The sequence below is a fragment of the Amphiura filiformis genome, chromosome 17, assembly GCF_039555335.1.
Source record: "Amphiura filiformis chromosome 17, Afil_fr2py, whole genome shotgun sequence".
In the NCBI taxonomy this organism is placed as follows: domain Eukaryota; kingdom Metazoa; phylum Echinodermata; class Ophiuroidea; order Amphilepidida; family Amphiuridae; genus Amphiura; species Amphiura filiformis.
Window position 1 is genome coordinate 43,211,229 of NC_092644.1, and position 18,298 is coordinate 43,229,526.

At 37.7% G+C, this 18,298-nt stretch overlaps 1 protein-coding gene across 1 annotated transcript; it reads left to right on the plus strand.

Annotated features, from left to right (window-relative positions):
* Positions 1–3,166: 3,166 nt before the first annotated feature.
* Positions 3,167–17,032, plus strand: LOC140137836 (F-box only protein 33-like). The gene is made up of 5 exons (XM_072159627.1): positions 3,167–3,280; positions 8,221–8,733; positions 9,516–10,210; positions 13,664–13,814; positions 14,590–17,032. Exons 2-5 carry the CDS (start codon positions 8,273–8,275, stop codon positions 15,095–15,097), a joined length of 1,815 nt encoding a protein of 604 aa, XP_072015728.1. The 5' UTR covers positions 3,167–3,280; positions 8,221–8,272; the 3' UTR covers positions 15,098–17,032.
* The last annotated feature ends 1,266 nt before the right edge of the window (positions 17,033–18,298 follow it).

Consider the following 18,298-nt stretch of genomic DNA (forward strand, 5'->3'; position numbering starts at 1 on the left):
AAAAAAGAATAAAGAAAAAAGAATAAAGGTGTACTTGTGTTAAACTTACGTTGTTCGCTTCCTTGATGGTTAGTCACTCTTAATCTTGACCACACCTCTGTCGTTTTGCGCTCATCAGACATCGACCATGTCGACAGCGTTGTAACTATAAGCAGACACTTAAGGTGGTACTACACCCCCTGATAAATTTTGTGACTAATTTTGCATTTTTTCTCAAAAAATAACTACACACTGGTAACAAAAGTTATCATTATAAGGGTAAGGAATCCAATTACTTCGCTGAAATTTCAGTGATTCAAGACAAATGGTTCATTATATATGTTAAGAAATGAGGTACATTCTAGCGGTACCTCTTTTCTTTTGAAATTCCAGTGCACTAATTAACTGCATTCCTTGCCCCTATAATATACATAACTTTTGTTACCAGCGTGTTGTTATTTTTTGAAAAAAAGCAAATATAGTAACAAATTTATCAAGGAGTGTAGTACCACCTTAAAGGCCCATTCAGTGATTTGCTCATCCGGACGATGATTCAGATTTTTGTACCTTTGTCATTGTCATAGATGTGCTAACAGAGCCTGCTAGTCAGTTAGTTCAGCCGAAAGCCGTGTATTTAAGACAAAATAAGCGGACATTTTACACTCATGAATCTGTAATTTATATCATTACTGATGTGACAGTATCTAAGTTAGCTACATGTATTTGAATGCGGCTTCAATTTCATCAATACTGCTGTTTTCTTCGTTTTTTGCCAACTTTTTCATTTCAAAAATACCAAATGACAATTTGAATGACTTCTCCTTCACTTTTAAGCAATTTATAAACAATTTTAATTTTTTCGCACTCGCGCTGGGATCACTGAATGGGTCTTTAAGTTACAGGCATAAATGACATCGTTTTGTTGTACCGTCTCAAACTGCGGTACGTTTTCTATAGGCCTAAACTTTTTTAGGCCTATAGGTCACATCGCTCCAATTTGCTATTTGTGACCCAATCTGATCCACTTAAGCCAAAGTCGGAAATTTTGAAAATTGAGTTATACTATCAATACATACGGTACGTACTGATGCTGATTCCCAGGTCTCTTGAATACTTGGTGGCAAAGTTATGAACCTCTTTCTTATGTTTTTTATTGTCTTTTCTCCTCACCTTTTGCCTATATCTCAGTTTCATTATTGTCGGCTTTAGCCTGGTCCGGTCACATTTTATAAGGGAAATAATTTCAGCATAGGCCCCTATTCAGCTGACATTATGGCTTATCGAAAGGGTCAGATTTTACTCAGATTAGTGGACCATGCACGAGCTAGGGGCTCAATTTTTTCCAAGAAAAAAAAGAAAGTAAAAAGGGAGAGGACCTTAGAATAAGTTGTGATGCACATCTTACTTTGGCTCGGATTTAGGCCACAATATTTTGATTAAAAAGGTTGCCCACATCTATGTGGAAATCATTATTTTTGAAAATAATTATATTGCTTTATTTTTGTCCAAATAATTTAATCAATATCTAGGCTTATAATGCTTGCAGATAGTACAGTTTTACTGGGTATCGTATCTTTTGCACAACAAAACCGATACATGTTCAGAATAGTCTTATATTGACCATTTTCCATGGGTTCTTGACTTCGATTTGTGATACCTGTTACATGTTGATTCAAGTCGTGTTAATTGGTTCATAAATTAAAATCTAATAACTCATATGCACAGTTTTTGTATTATGTAAGTATATACAATTAAGGTTATTAACAAACTGTTCATCTTATTTCCGCGCTTCCGCATCAAGATGTATCCATTTTTTTAAATAAGGACGTAATTACGAATTACCCTATTACCCTTAAACGTGGTTTGGTCGAAATCTGGCAAATGTCACTAATAACATTTGTTTGTCTTTTGAACCCTTCAATGTTTTCTAATCAAGACACGTTTTATTTTGTTTTGAAGTCCCAAGGCATGTCAGGGAGGCGGGAGCTCAAACAGGAACAAAATAATTATCCAGAGTAAGCAGTTGGCCAACCGCATCTTACGCATATTATCCAAAGCTACAGTATGGCGCTTACTTAACTGTTGGCTTCGGTTTTTAACCGTTTCAACGTTTCACCAAATAACTTTTTTTTTGAAGCCAAGATTTAAGAGTATGATAATGGATAATTTCAATATCCTAGCACGTAAGACATGTAAGATAACATACGGTACGGCATGTAATGAAGGAGGTAGAACTTTTTAATGACCCTCGTATTTGCAATGTTTGCTTAGCCGTTTCGTATACCTACATTATGAAAACTGTTATTGGACCTCCTATAGGCCTAATAGTTGAAGTATAAAAGAATCAAATGTTTTCATAGAATGGATAGAGTATAATGATAATTAAATCACAAAATATATTAATTTTTCAAATATAAACTAAACATATGAATGGATATGAAATCTAATACTCTGATACGTGAAACCTTATCGGTATAGTTTAAAACATTACATAAAATATCATTAAACTGTAATAAGTATTTAAAATACATTCCCATAATGGCATGCACTTTTATATTGTTCAATCCGAACATCTTTATTATGCGGGAATGCCGAACAGGTTGGTGATGGTTTCTGGTTAAAATAATGATTATTGTATCTATAATTATATTCATCTGCTTTTTATCTTCATAGCGCATTGCAACATAAACGCTCTCAATGCACATAGGCCTACAATTTAAACATCTCAAAAATACAATATAGGCCTAAAGCAAGGCAAAATATAGGCCTACACGACAACTCTAAAAAAACCACCAACACGAAATGAGGCAAAATGTATACCGTACATAGTATCATATAACACGAAATGAGAGTTTTCTGAACTTTCTATTCTATTCAGAAAGTTCGTTTCTACAGATTTTGAACAAAGGGAAAACATATTCCTGTAGGCCTACAATGCAATGCCGACCCAAATTTCGAAAATTTCAGGAACAATTTTTTTTGTATTTTCCCAAATCGCAAAATATTTATAGATTTTGGTGATTTTTTGGTCATTTAAAAAAAATGCTGAAAACGCGTACTTTTATACTAGTAGTAACTCGCAAATCACACGTCAAACTCACTCCTTGGAACTCACCAGGATTAACGCCTCCACAACGTCGAACTCCCCAGATCGAATGTCGCAAAGAAAAGTAGCTCCAATTCGGTACACGAAGCCCGTCACCTTATACATTTCCTGGACCTGGAATCCTGGTACCGATTTCACCTGCGTCTTACATTTTAAACCGATATTACACGGTAATATCTGTCATTGAATTTATTGGTAAGTAATAGAAATGAAGTATAGCTTACATAGGAACATCATAGCAGTGCTCTGGTCCATAGTTTGAGTGTTGATTGAGCGCTTTTTCGTTAAGGTTACCAACCTTTTACGTTACACACCTCACACCTCCGTCACTACGATTTCCACTGGCCTTCTCCGCGTCGAGGAGAAAGGAGCAACGTAGGGCCATGATGTGTCGGGCTAATTCAAACATGACAAAACTGGCAACAAAAGCTAAATGTTCACAGTGTAAGACACTTTTCACATGTTTACATTTTGAGAGCGTTACACAGCATAAACATGGGAGTAACAAATGGAAGTGAAGTTCTGAATGACTAATACTTAGTAATACACGCCTTCTGTACAGGGTTTCTCTAGCTCTCTACCGGATGTCGGTTTGTACTGAGATTCCATTCCACAATCATGACTATTGCATAACAAAGGAGACAGATTAACCTTTGAACTGTAGGCCTATCTATTATTATGCAATATGCCTATTACCTTGTGGGATTACAGTGGGAAGGAATTTAGGTACAAATCATCATCCAGTAGAGAAACCCTAAAAGTGTGTACGACAGTAAAATTAATTCAGAAAATCATCTTTTTTTTAAAGTATTTCTTTGGACAAGCTGATGTGTAGAATTAGTTGAGCAATCACAGATGACATACATCAGTGACACAGGTTTCTAATGTTGTTAGTATTTTAGTAGATATACTTAAATACAAATTTGCGAACAAATTAACACTGGAGACCAGAGTCTTAGCCAGAATTCAGAAACCACCCGTCCAATCTATACCAAACTTTGACCCTCAAATTTTAAACAACTTGTCTATACCCATGGAAGGGTCACTGGGTTCAAATATGTCCTGATTTGGCCTTTACATGTCACTTTGAATTAGTCCGAGTATAGTCCCACCCGTTTTTTAGGTGAAATTTTTCACAATTGAGGGGTGGGATTATACTCAATTTCAAAAAAAAAAAAAAAAAAAAAAAAATTTTTAAGTTTATTTTTTTCGGTGTTGGAGTGTTCCTGGACCTAGACCTAAATGCTAGGATCATTCATAGTTAAACTAAAAAAAATAAAAAATAAAAATTTCAAGATATTTTATATTTTAATATGAAAATTGATACTTTGTTTTCATGTCATACTCTATTAATGATTTCAAAATGCATTCAAATTCAATGCATTTTGAAATCATTAATAGAGTATGACATGAATACAAATTATCAATTTTCATATTAAAAATACAAAATATCTTGAAATTTTTTTTTTTTTTTTTTTTAGGTCAACCATGAATGATCCTAGCATCTAGGTCTAGGTCCAGGGACACTCATAACCGAAAAACTTATAAAAAATAAAAAATAATTTTTTTTTTTTTTTTTTTACAATTTCTGAAATTTTTCGAAAAATGGGGGGTGGGATTATACTCGAACGTGGGACTATACTCGGACGAATACGGTAGTCCCAAGTTCATATACCCTTAAAATCATCTGTTTTAGAGCTATCACATAGATCTGTCAAATCCATTAAATCTACCCATCTAGATTAGCCCGTCTTAAAGACGGGCAGGCGTATGGCTGGCTAAGACCTTGCTGGAGACACCCTACCGAAGGTTCTACAACTTGAGAACAAGTCCTCAAACGTTTGAAATTTGTAGTTACAATGTACTACAACTGACAGTCTTTTGTATTTTGAAACTTTTTGAAAATTTATGGTCCCTGATTTACCTGTCTGTCACATGTGTGACACTTGTTTATGTGGGAACCAACCAAACTACATGTAAATAATTTGACTATCATGACTATGTGGATGCTGCATTCTGTGCATGAAAGTGCATAGGATTGTGCAGAGATTATTAAGGAATTGGATAGCAACGTTTGCACATTATTTTTTATTCCATTCTGAGTGCGAGGAATGCCCTGATATCATTTAATTTTGATTTTTTTTTTTAAATTTGCGATATAATACAAATTTTATGGCAAATTATTAAAATTTACATTTTTGATATTTAACAGTTCTCGAAGTAAACTTTATTATCTGATGATATATATACCGGTACTTAAAGTATTTGTAGCTGGGAGTAAAAGCCGTCCATCATATAAAATATTTGATCTTTCATCTTTCGTATTGTAGATATATATGTATTTTTACCCCAAAACACTTACAAATTTTAGGTCTTGTATTATTGACTTCGATCGGTTTAGAGCTGAGCTGCGTGAATCTTCTCTGTTTTCTGACAAAGGAAATGACCCTGACTACCTTGCTGAACAATATGACACCACACTGCGTGATCTTGTTGACAAACATGCTCCTGAAGTAAGGCGTGAAATTACTCTTCGCCCAAACGCACCTTGGTTTACTCCTTCTCTTCAAGCGGCCAAGCAGAAGAAACGTCAATGTGAGAGAGCCTGGAAAAAATCGGGTTTAGAATGCCACAGACAAATATTCCAAGAACAATGCAAAATATATCATAAGCTGCTCTACGATGCCAAAGCTACCTACCATAAATCGCAAGTTGACAATAGCAATGACCGTCAGCTTTTTAAAGTCATTGATAATATTTGTGTTGGAAAACGCGAACAGATTCTTCCATCTAGTGACTCCGAAAAAGACCTTGCTGATAACTTTGCCGACTACTTTGCTTCCAAGATTCGCGACATCAGACAAGAACTTGATCAGGATAAAGATAATGAGAACAGTATTATCCATCCATTTGAATCCTGCCAGAGTCATTTTAGCGAGTTTAGCCAGGTAACAGATGAGGATGTGCGAAAGTTTATTCAGAAGTCGCCAACCAAATCATGTCCATTAGACCCGGTTCCTACTTGGCTCTTGAAAGAAGAACTCCTTGACTGAACTTACTCCTATCATCACGAAGTTAGTCAACAGATCGTTCTCCTATGGACGATTCCCTACATCGTTCAAACGTGCTCGTGTTGTACCATCCTTAAAGAAGCCAAAAATGGATCGCGAAGTTTTAAAAAACTATCGGCCCATATCCAACCTCAGCTTCTTGTCCAAACTCGAAGAAAGAATCGCTGCTTCTCAGATCCAAGACTATCTTTCTGCAAACAATCTTTATGCGCATGTCCAGTCTGCTTACGCAGCTGCCATAGCACGGAATCAGCGCTATTGCGGGTTCAAAATGACCTTCTTTCCGCTGTGGATAGTCAGAAGGAGGCAGTTCTCGTGTTGTTAGATCTCTCAGCGCCTTCGACCACGATTGACCATCGCATTTTCTTGAATCGCCTTAACTCTCGCTATGGAATTGAAGATAAAGCACTTGACTGGTTTACTTCGTTACATGGACAATCGCAGCCAGCAAATTGTCATTGGTGACAGTGTCTCCGTATCACATCCGTTGGAATTTGGCGTCCCCCAAGGCTCAGTGGTGGGACCGCTATCTTTCATTCTGTACACGGCACCCCTTGAGGACATCATCTCTGCTCACGGAATACACTCAATGATATACGCCGCCGACAATCAACTATTCTTGTCTCTCAAGCCATCTGATAGATCACATGCCCTGCCGCTTCTAGAGGAGTGTATCTGTGATGTTAAGCAATGGGCTGTCGCTAATAAACTGATGATGAACGATAGCAAAACCGAAGTCATTCATATCAGGTCGCGTTTTGCTAAGATTCCTGCAATGCCTCCTCTAGCTGTTGGTGCTACGTCAGTCGAGATTTCTGACATTGCCCGCAACCTCGGTGTTGCTATGGACGGTCACCTGTCTATGTGCACCCACGTGAACAACATCTGTAGATCTGCTACCATCGCCATCAGGAAGATTGGTCAGATCCGTCCATGCCTTGACCAACATACCACCGAGCGCCTCGTTCATGCGTTTATTACGTCTCGTCTGGACAGTTGCAATTCGTTGCTCTACGGCCTTCCTGACTCGCAAATAATGAAATTGCAGCGGGTTCAAAACACAGCTGCCAGACTCGTTGCCAAGGTCAGAAAATATGATAGTGTATCACTTGTTCTTGACGATTTGCACTGGCTGACAGTTAAGAAGCGCGTCATCTTCAAGATACTGCTGTTGACATTTAAAGCGCTGAACGGTCTAGCACCTGCTTATCTCACTGAGCTTCTGACAACTTACTCTCCTGGTCACCGTGGACTCAGATCAAGTCACGCAGAATCTTCTGCAACCACCAACTAAGAACTGGTCTCACGGTATCATATGGCTCTAGAGCATTCTGCCACGCTGCTCCTTCACTGTGGAACAATCTTCCCGAACACATCAAGAAATCTAACTCTGTTGACTCATTCAAACGTGTCCTCAAAACTCATCTCTTCAAACTCAATATTCACGGCTGGAAAATCTAATCATCTTTTGTTCGTGTGTTTCAGACTTTCTCGTTTGGGACTTATGATGTTTTGCTTGAATGTTGTTTTATAGTATGCTGTAGTTTAAGATAGTTGGTATTTATTGCTGTCTACAGATCTCCATGAACCTGCCTTTTTGGTCTTGGGCTCTCGTTTATGTGTTCTTTGGAGGTTTGTATACTTTTTGTAGTACCTATTTTGTGCAATTTTGTTACTGATTTTGTTGCCTATGCTTAATTATGTTGGTGCTATATTTTGTTGTAGTTTAAGATATTTTGTTGTCGTCTACAGATCTCCATCAACCAGCTCTCCGGTTGCTCTTTCTGTTTCTGCTGTTGCTTGGAGATCTGTAGATGTTTTACATTTTGTTGTTGTTTTGTAAAGCGCTTTGAGGTCTTCGGACTGAAAGCGCTATATAAGTGGGTTTTTTTTTAATTATTATTATTATTATTATATTGTTTTTTACAAAAAATGAAGAAGTTATAGACCCTAAATTAATTCAAGGTTGGAACCAGAAAAATACTTTTTGCTAGAATTTTAACTGACATTTATTCCAAAAATAAAATTAATGCAATATTTTGTCTTGTTTTATTTTCTTCACAGGAACCACCTCAGGACAAGAAACAATACCTTTTTTATTATGACAATGTGAGACATGGCTACTGTCTCAAATTGGAACTATCTACCTAATAATCTCTTGACCAAAATATTTTCAAATTTATCCCAAATCAGTCGAGGCAAAGCATCAGCAACATGCAGGACATGGCGGCAAGCATTTCTTACTCCGTGTCTGTGGGATGATGTTCAGTTGTGTTTTGACTCCACCCATGGCTGGGAACGTAGCAAAAAGTTTGCATCCAGTTATGGGTGGATATTCCGCAGAGTGGCTATATTTCCCTTGCTCTTCCGTCTCAACATGTTTGACATGAACGGATTCTTGTTATATGATGCTGCTGAGAAATATGAGAGAGCCATCCAAGAATTGCCAGAGCTGCTGGATTTGATGGCAGCCTGTAAGGGTGTGCGTCGTTTGCGGATCAAGTTTCCAGATGATATAATGGGTTCCTGGGGAGATGACTTTGGAGTTGATTTCTTCCCTGAAGAATTACAAGAAAGGTATATTAAAATGTAACATTTTTATGCTTCCAATGTGATTATGCCTCCACCGCAAGGCATACTGTTTGTGCAATGTCCGTGCTTAAGTCCTTTCGTCCGGATGCTGTATCTCGGGCATAGATGGGCGGGTTGACTTCAGATTTTCAGGATAGGTCAGAAACTCTGGCTACTTTTTTTTGGGGTGGGGTTCAAGGTCATATATTGAGGTCAAAGGTCATTTGATGTCAACTTCTAAATTTGGTCTCATATGAACAGTTCAAATCCTATTGCAATTATGTTTTGATGGATCCAAGTGTGTGAAAATATTGGATCCAAAACATAATAATGATAAAATTGGATGCTTTACGCCCAATATTTATTGGTCTCGCTATGAGTTTTAAAATATTGGACTCGACTACGTCTCATCCAATATTTTAAAACTCATAGCTTGACCAATAAATATGGGCTCAATCGATCCAATTTTATATCAAACTTGGGTCATAGTTACATGGGATGAACCCTCATCTATTGGTGGATTTCAATGTCATATACTGAGGTCAAAGCTCATTTGAGGTCAACTTGTAAAATACCATTATCTGCCAGATCGAGGCTCGCATATGGCGGAACTGTGCAATGGGTGAATGCAGATATTTGAATAAAAGCAATCGAGATGAAGAAGATAAAAAATAAAATAAAAACACAATTTATAAAGGGAAGAAACACTATTCCAGATCCTTCCCACCTTGAACCAAGTCTATGAACAGGGTACTAACATATAGTCTACTTATTGTTTTGTTTTTCAGAATTTGGCAAAGTATCTGCTCCATCTTAAAATCATCTACCTGCATTGAGAATTTAGAATTGGGTTTTCACATTGACCTCCTCGGTGAACCGAAACGATTGCAAGAACTTAAAGACAATAGTTGCCAGACTCTTAAGACCTTACACTGTACAGCTGTTGACTGTACATTTAACCCCACTAATCCCTGGTGCCCACCATCTATCAATGTCCTCAAAGCTTTCAAAAAGCTGCGAGAAATTCATCTCAACATCAGTTACGTCACGGATGACTTACTTGAAGCTCTCTCAGCACCAGATCGTTGCCCGGTGGAACGCATCAGTATACTCAGCACTTGCATCGAGAAGGAAGTAGAGGATGGGACGTGGACTTCCGATGCTAAGTGGGAGAATCTCAAGACACACAGTCCTAATTTACAAGTAAGCATCAGTATATATTGGCCAGATGTGGACAATTTCAAACACTGGTTGAAACCAGTGATTCCACTTTACAACCTTTCAGTGGTATGCGATGATGAGAATTTGGACATCACGGTTGTTAGTTATTTGAAGTCTCATTTCAAGGATACATTGATTAGTTTGGGGTTCCATTGTTCTTCAGCGTTATCATTGTTCCAGCATGAGAGGATGAGGTTGTATTCACAGCCTCTTGTAGAATTGACAGTGTATTGTCAACAGCTGAAACAGGTGGTCATTACAGGTGAGATATTCACAGTATTAACCCCATGAGAACTGCCTGCCAATTGGCCAAAAGGAATATTGTGTCCAATTTTGAACCAATCAAGGAGGGTATTAATAAGATCATCTGCAAATGCAAGTTTGACCATAAATAGTTTAAAGCCTAGTCATAATTGGCAATTGAAATGTGCATTTCAAGTTATCAACCTATCAGAAATGCTGTTGGATGACCAGTAGTGTTCAGAGGGTTAACAACGTATACAAAGACACAAAGAACGCAGGGACACTGGTCATTGACATCATGTGTGACCATGAATTCTCAAAATGCACCCTAAACAAGTATGACAAGTGCAATTCCTACTCTAAACAAGTATTGGTATTATTAAAAGCAAGTAAATCATTAATTTTCTTGACCCCAAAACCTTTCATAACAACTGGGTAAAGAATGAATTTCAAAGGTTAGAACTTTTAATGTACAGCTATATCAGCTCCTAATAGGCGGAATACCAATCTCTCGACAGCTTTAATACCATGTTGAGGGATTCTCCACTGAAGTAGTCTCATCACCAGCCTAGTTTTTACTCGCACATCTGTATATATTTTGCACCAGTCTTCAGTTTCATGCTACGTTTATTGTTCCGGCCCATGCACACCACGCAGTGCGCCTGTTCTCACTCATGTGAGCATTGTACTTTTAAGGAAGGAAGGAAGGAAATGTTAGGCTTTTACCATTACGCCAAAAAGCAGACCCACGTTAAGAATGCTAGTAGTTGACCTGTCTGGTCTTTATTTTGTGTGTTAAAAAGGGTAGACAAAATCAGTGTTGTAGTCGAGTCCTTGCCATCCGAGTCCGAGTCCGAGTCCGAGTCCTTGGTGTCCGAGTCCAAGTCCGAGTCCGAGTCCCTGCCAATTTATGATGTCCGAGTCCGAGTCCGAGTCCGAGTCCTCAATGTTCGAGTCCGAGTCCGAGTCCGAGTCCTTATGTATCAAATTCAAGCCCCGGGGTATTCACCAATACCTTATCAACGTAGGCCTATACTTAACCAGAATTTTAATTCTATATTATTTTCTTGTAAATACATAATTTGCTAGTCCCACTGAGCATGCCTAGTATGGTTTTGGGGCTGTGCAATAATTATCTGGAGCCGGGAGGGGTGAATTGCAAAAATGCTTATCCCTCTCGGCCTGCCAAAATTGCTCCCCCCCCGGCCTGCAAAAATCTTTGCACCCCCTTTGCACATGCCATTTTTGGGGGATCCCAATTGACAAACTTTAAATGGTTTAGATATATGTTGCGAACGTAGCAAGAAGGGAACTTTGCAGATGTAAGCGTTTCCGTACTGTTTTCTAAGCCTTTTAGAGCGTTTTATTTGAAAACTGCCCCATAATGTGCCAAAAATTTCTTGTTCCCCCCTCTCGGCTTGCCAAAAATTGCTTCCACCCTCCCTTTCAATCGGTCAAAAAAATTTTACCCCAATTTTATCTTCCCCCCAATGCTCATATTTTTTGCTCAGCCCCTTAGGTAGCATAGCTACCTTGGAAACAGAGTATAATCACAGACACACAGTAACTTATTAGGCTTGTGTTTTAGAGAGGCAAAAGATGCAATATTACAATCAAAATATGATGTCACTATCAAACCCCAGGTGACAAACGAAGAGGTGTTGGATCTGGCTGTAGGCCTATGCAGTATTATTCCGGAGGTGGGGGTAGCTGGGGGTCACTCACACGTAAAGGTGGTATGGGTATGTGCGGCGGTCAAGGGTCCCTTTTTCAGGCTCTCCGGCAGTTCCTTAACACATTTGCATCATGCTCCAGTTCGTTGAGCCTAACACTCTGAAAATTGCAGCTCTTTAGCTCAAATTTGGAAACATTTTGAATATGCCTAAGTTGTTAGCTTCAAAGCCTATAATTTGGCCCAATTTTAGTTCACAGATCTCCACAAAAATGTTAAAATTTCAGTTCAACAAGCCCTGATTTTGCCACCAAATCAGTTCTTACATTTCCCAAAGTTCAGCGCCACACACCCTTACCAAAATTAACACTTGCGTCTAAAACTAGCAGTCATGTCAATGATTAAAATCGATTTAACCAAGTAAATATATAACTGAAAGGAATCTTGCTTTTTGCTTGTACTTTTATTTACAAACTGAATTTATTTGCAATCAAAATTACTTAAATTAATCATGTGATGTGATCATTGATCAAGCATAAGAAGTTAATAGTGAACGAAAATAAAATTAAAAGACCTAAAAAGACTCTATTTTGCCGGACTCGAGGAGGACTCGAAGCCGAGTCCCCGAGTCCTTGGGGTCCGAGTCCGAGTCCGAGTCCAAGTCCTTAGCTTCCGAGTCCAAGTCCGAGTCCGAGTTCTTGAAAAAAGGACTCGAGTCCGGACTCGAGTCCGAGTCCGAGTCCCGAGTCCTCCAACACTGGACAAAATATAGGACTAGGATTAATAATTTGTGATGCTTCTGGCGAGATGTCACAAGAAAATTCTCACTATGAAATATTTTGATATTAATCCACGATGTTATAAGGCCCACTGATTACAAGCTGATCAAAGTTAAACACAATATTTTTCTTCAATGTCCTTATCGTATATATTCAGCTTAAGTGGCTGATCATGAAAAAAAACACACCTTTTTATGAATATTTGGTCATGATGATATCCCTCTCAGTGACCCCCCCATTACAAAGACACCCACAAACCTAAATGTTTGTTTCTAGTGGCACTATTGACCCACTCTATGTTGCCCTTTGTTACTCACATACCATGCTAAATTTCCCTGTTAAATAATTGATACATGCTGGCCTCTGCTTCAGATAAATGTTCTTTTAATTCAGGATAATTTCTGTCGCAAATCTCTTTATTTTATCACAACTTCAAAGGGCTATATTCCACTAAGAAATCATCATATCAACTCTAAACCTGTTTCAAATGAAAGGGCTATTAATGTAAAGGGTAAATATGTTAATATCGAAAAAGTTGTATTTTTGACTAAAAATTGAGTCTTTACCCCAAATTGGCCAAAGTACATGTAAGGTCTATATTCTAGGAGCCATATAAACTTGTGCACAATTTGGCACTTATGTCACTTGTTTAACAATCTTCGCCTTATTTGATCCTTAAGGCACTATAAAATGTACTATAGAAAAATTATTTAAATTTGTGTACATCGTGGAACATACTCTTTGCGTGGCTGTGCGTAGTAAGCTGTTGTACGCAGATAACCTCGCTAATATGGACGCGTAGAGAAGCGTTGTACGCTCGTGTATTAGCATGATTAGTCGCGGAGTAACAAGCGTAGTTGAGTGTTCCACGATGTAAACGAATTTAATAATTTTTCTATAATATGTAACATGATTTTAACAAATAGCAATGTGGCATTCAGACATTACGATTAAATAAACTGAAAACTTGTCATCATTATTGCAGTATTTTGTGATTGTCTTCCATTTTAAAATTCCTCAGGTTTTGAGATTTTCTATGAAGATATAATATCAGTAGCTGAGAGCAGGAAGGACTTAGAGATATTAGATATTGCCCATGACTCTATCATTTACATGGATCCAGAGAGAGGAGATCGCAGCTCAGATTTGGGAGCTGATTGGGTTGCACCAAGGTAAGTTTGCTTTAAAAAAAAAAGTTTCTACAAATTTTGATTCTATTTAATCAGCCACGTTTGTTTCAAGTGGTCATTTTATAATTCAAAGCACTTGTTTTATAATTTAAACGACGATGCCATATTAGTGAACTATTCATTGCATGCCACACCCCTATGTTTAAAACACCCAATGTGCAATTTTAATGAAAAACAAAATGCTCATTTTTAACTCTTGAGCATTTAAAAAAAATGGTTATTACACCAGGGATCACATTGCAAGACTGTGAAGACAAATTGAGGTTGCTATTAATACAAGAAGTTTTCTTTCAGTTTTAGGCCTGGAGTAGACAAACAAGTGTTGTTTTCATAAAATTTGCACAATGTGCTTCAAACATAAGGATATATATCATGCAACAGTTCACTACCAAGCATTTAGTATCATGCAACAGTTCACTACCAAGCATTTTATGCCTCTAAATTAGGGGTTTTCTGATGGTAGAGACGAAAGACAGCAGGCAGTTGTACAAACATTGTAAGACCAATCTATTGTCATATTTTTATGGAGAGTATTTGCCTTTCGTCTCTTTCATAAAAAAATCATTTGGAGGCATATTTGCTTGTAGACGGAATTCTGCAACCTGTCATCAAAAACTAAATGTCATCAAAAACCTCAATGCTTACTTATGTCCTGAAAAAAATAAATGTTCTACACCTTAATGCTTAAGAAACATAGGTGTCATTTACTGGTCCTGATATTGGAAATTAATTGTTTTTCTTAATACATTTAATACAGAGACAACAATGAAGAAAGCCCAGATGAAAGAGAGAATAGAGAACAGAGGGACAATCGGAAAATTCAACTTATCAACCGAGTCAGTGATGCGTTCCAAAGCAAATGGAACCCTATGAACAGAGAGACTACTGCTTTCTCTTACTGGGGATTTCTAGATGAAAATCTTCTGCCTTACCAAGAAGTCACTGATGATGATGATGTTGATGGTAAAGGTGATGCAGATGGTGAAGGGACCAGTGAAGGAACCGCACAAAGCACCTCTGATGCCAGTGAGAGTGAAAGTAGTAGTAAAAGCCGGACTGATCAGGACACTAATGATGATGATGGATCTAATGAAGATAGTAGACCTTGCGAAGATAGACCTAAAAGAGGCGATGTAGGCCATCATGAAAATACCACTAGGGCTAGTCGTAACAGCAAAAGGGAATCATATCAGGAATATTATCATGCTATTCACCTTGCTCCTAGACAAGTAGCATATAGAGTCAAACCAAATTATAGATCATAAAGAAAGCCTAGTATTGGTAAGTGCCGGTGCAAGGGCCTGTAAATTATACCACTCTGGAGGCTCCAATCTGCTGCACCCAGGCTTAGAAAGGCCAATTTATTTTTGGATGTTTCATTTTGCCCCTCATTCCTTGCAGTTCTTGGCAGTTGATGCGGCAGGGGATATATTCCCCCAGTTAGAGCTCTTGCCACAGAAAAATACCAAGATACCCATTTTTGCGGAAATTCTACCCTGCCTAGATGTAGTGCGCCCCTAATAATGGTGAATTGTAAGCCTGTGAACAATATACAATCTTCCGCAAAAAAGTTGGGACACTTAATTCAGCCCATCCCTGCTCCCCTTAATAAATGTTGAATGCTAAAAAAGAGTGAAAGGTGGTTGCGCTTAATATCCGCTCCAACATTGTTTCCCGGTGGAGGGAGGGGGAATAAGCAAGTACATAACATGAGCTGTGAAATATATCATGTATTTTCAGCCTCATGTTCAATTTACTGGCATCCAAGTGTCCCAAGGATTTTCGCACAAGATTGTAGACTTACAATTTGCCCAAATTATTCCAAATGATGTCTTCAGTTAGGGTGATTTTGTCATCTTGTTGTCCGACATCATCCCTGCATTCCACACGGATGTTGGAATCTGAATCAGAGATGATATCAGGTGAAAATATACTGGTGATTGAAACCATTTTAGTAACATTGTAAGAATGAATTGTTCTCAGTCAAATGGTTAAGTGTTTGTGAAAACTGAAATCATAGGAGGCACACGACAATAGTCTGGATGGTAAAATGAAGTTTGGGGCAGGAAAGGTTGGGCAAAAAACCTGAATCATGAACCTGTAACCTGCCATACAAGTGCCTTTTGTCTGCTACAAAGTGTATTTTCTTCTCAATTTTTGAAAACTAAACACTGTCATATTTTAGAATGAACACAGGAGTTCCCTTCTAGATAGGTAGATAAATGGTTTATTAATATGCACTTGCAGTAAAAACTGCTTTGATAATGTGTTGGGCTAGTGCAATGTTACAAAAACAAAAATGTACAAAGTAGAACGTGTTTTGTTTGTATTTTTTACATTTTCAACTCAAAACTGCACTTGGTAGAAATGCATTTTAGAATATTATAAGCATTTTATTACTGCACTTATGAGGACTGTATATTGTCAAAAAGGCCCAAAAAAACCATGCAATTATGTTTTCAGGATTTAGCCTACTTGAGGATCCGAGTGGTGAATTAGATTGGATAGGGCTCTAGGTTTAATATACAGTAAGCCAAAACATTAAGGTACCAGTTATGTTCACCTCCTGTATATCCTAAACAAAGACAGATATGTCATAATTGGAACTAGCAGCATCTTTTAGCTCGAATTTAAGACCTCATTCGTTGAAAATGATCAAGAAATAAAGACACAGCGATCCCAAAACCCAAGGAAGATACCAATTTAAAAGTTGCAGTTTGCTCCATTTAATGTCCATGTCCTATTGATGTGTACACAAAGCGTTCGTGAACAAGAGAACTAGTGCTGCGCTTCCATTGATTAGCATGTTAAAACTAGCGTTGTGCTTTCATTGATTAGAACACAAAAGTGCAACTTTTGATTTCGTTTCTTCATTAAGTTTTCGATCACTGTTACTTTAATTCTCAACCAATTTAAACAAAAGAGTATAGGTATTGGCTGCTTGTTTTAATTTTGACATATTTGTCTTTATTTAGGATATACAGGGGTGAACATAATTGGTACCTTAATTCTTTGGCTTACTGTATGCAAAGGTATATGCAAGATTCTGAAAACACATTGTTATAATCTGGTCTGTAATTAAGGAGGGTCGCTACACATACCCTTAACCTGCAAGAAGATCAGGGTTGCCAACTTTTCAGAATTGCTTGTCGTTAGCTATTAAAGAGGGGTGTACCTGGACGGAAATATTGCTTGCTGATTAAAATTGTGAATGATTTTTTTGCTCAGGTGCTCAAGAATCTAAAAAGTGGGAGGGAGAGAGGTGGGGATGAGATTTTACTACCATGAGATTTTGGTGTGAGAGCATCGAAAGTGCTCAAATGCAAGAGACTCGCACTGAATGCATGAGAGTATACATATTAAAATCTGTTGAAGAAGTCAAAATTTGAAAGAAAATAAATCATGAACAATCCACTTTGTAATGTAAATGTTCAGTTCAAAAGAATCCGAGGAGGGGGAGTTACAGTATATGTATAATGATTTGACATCACTGATCAGGTTTTATTTATTTTTATTCTGTATAATGTCGATTTGAGGTTTTTCAGCTACTTGTAATCCTAATGTTTTACAGGGTAAAAATGTTTGCAAATCAAAAATCGTGGTATAAAGTTCGAAGTTTTAACTTTGTTTCATAAATTTGAAAGAGAATGCAATTTTAAGATTATTTTCGTATACTGACATATGAAAGTCAAACCATACTATTTGTATTTCTGGGACATTTAGGTCCGATTTCTCAAAGCTTGGGTAGTGATCAGGCTTCCTAAGGGAGTAGGCTGGCCCTACCAATGTGGATCCATTTTTATTGGTTTATCTTTCTAGGTGATGTACAATTTGAAATTGTAAGCACTGGTATATAGGACTAATTGGGTGTATGCCTGATGGCTTGGGAAGTCTGACCGCTAGCCATGCTTCGAGAAACTGTCCCTTATACTTACACCTTGCAGTCGCAAGCATGCCAACAAACTGCTATTGTACATGTGTGTGTATGCACTGCACAATTAACTTTATGTGAGAGCAGGGAAAATGCACTTACAGCACTACCAAACTTGAAGTGAACCAAAGTTTATAAGTAGTACCATGTTAAAGATTGATGTAGCCTAAAATAAATTTCCAAATTCTTCAGACTTTGGGGTATGCTATGTGATTATCAAGTGTTGAAGAGGCAGAGTATCCATCCACCCCTTCTACAAATCTACATGCTCAATGGGTCAACCGTCTTGTTTCAGTGGTTCTTGATAAGCCCAATTGTTTATCAATCATGGGTTCATGCTTGATACGGAACTCTGAATAATTAGGAAATTTACTTTACCGGTCACAAAATGCCCATCCCCATCATAGTTTCTGGGACCAGTAGCGCTATCCAGAGGCATTCTACACACAAAATGTGTAGTATGGTATGTTTTGTTTTTCTTGAAAGAAATGTTTTTTAGAATCCATGGACGTAAGTTTTTAATTTGCCACAGCAG

What these genes read in the sequence shown, in the direction of transcription:
- LOC140137836 (XM_072159627.1), top strand. Translation starts at nt 8,273, where the DNA reads ATGGCTACTGTCTCAAATTGGAACTATCTACCTAATAATCTCTTGACC. An exon ending in GAAACAGGTGGTCATTACAG is followed by an intron (nt 10,211 to 13,663) that starts GTGAGATATTCA and finishes AAAATTCCTCAG; the next exon opens with GTTTTGAGATTTTCTATGAA. An exon ending in GCTGATTGGGTTGCACCAAG is followed by an intron (nt 13,815 to 14,589) that starts GTAAGTTTGCTT and finishes CATTTAATACAG; the next exon opens with AGACAACAATGAAGAAAGCC.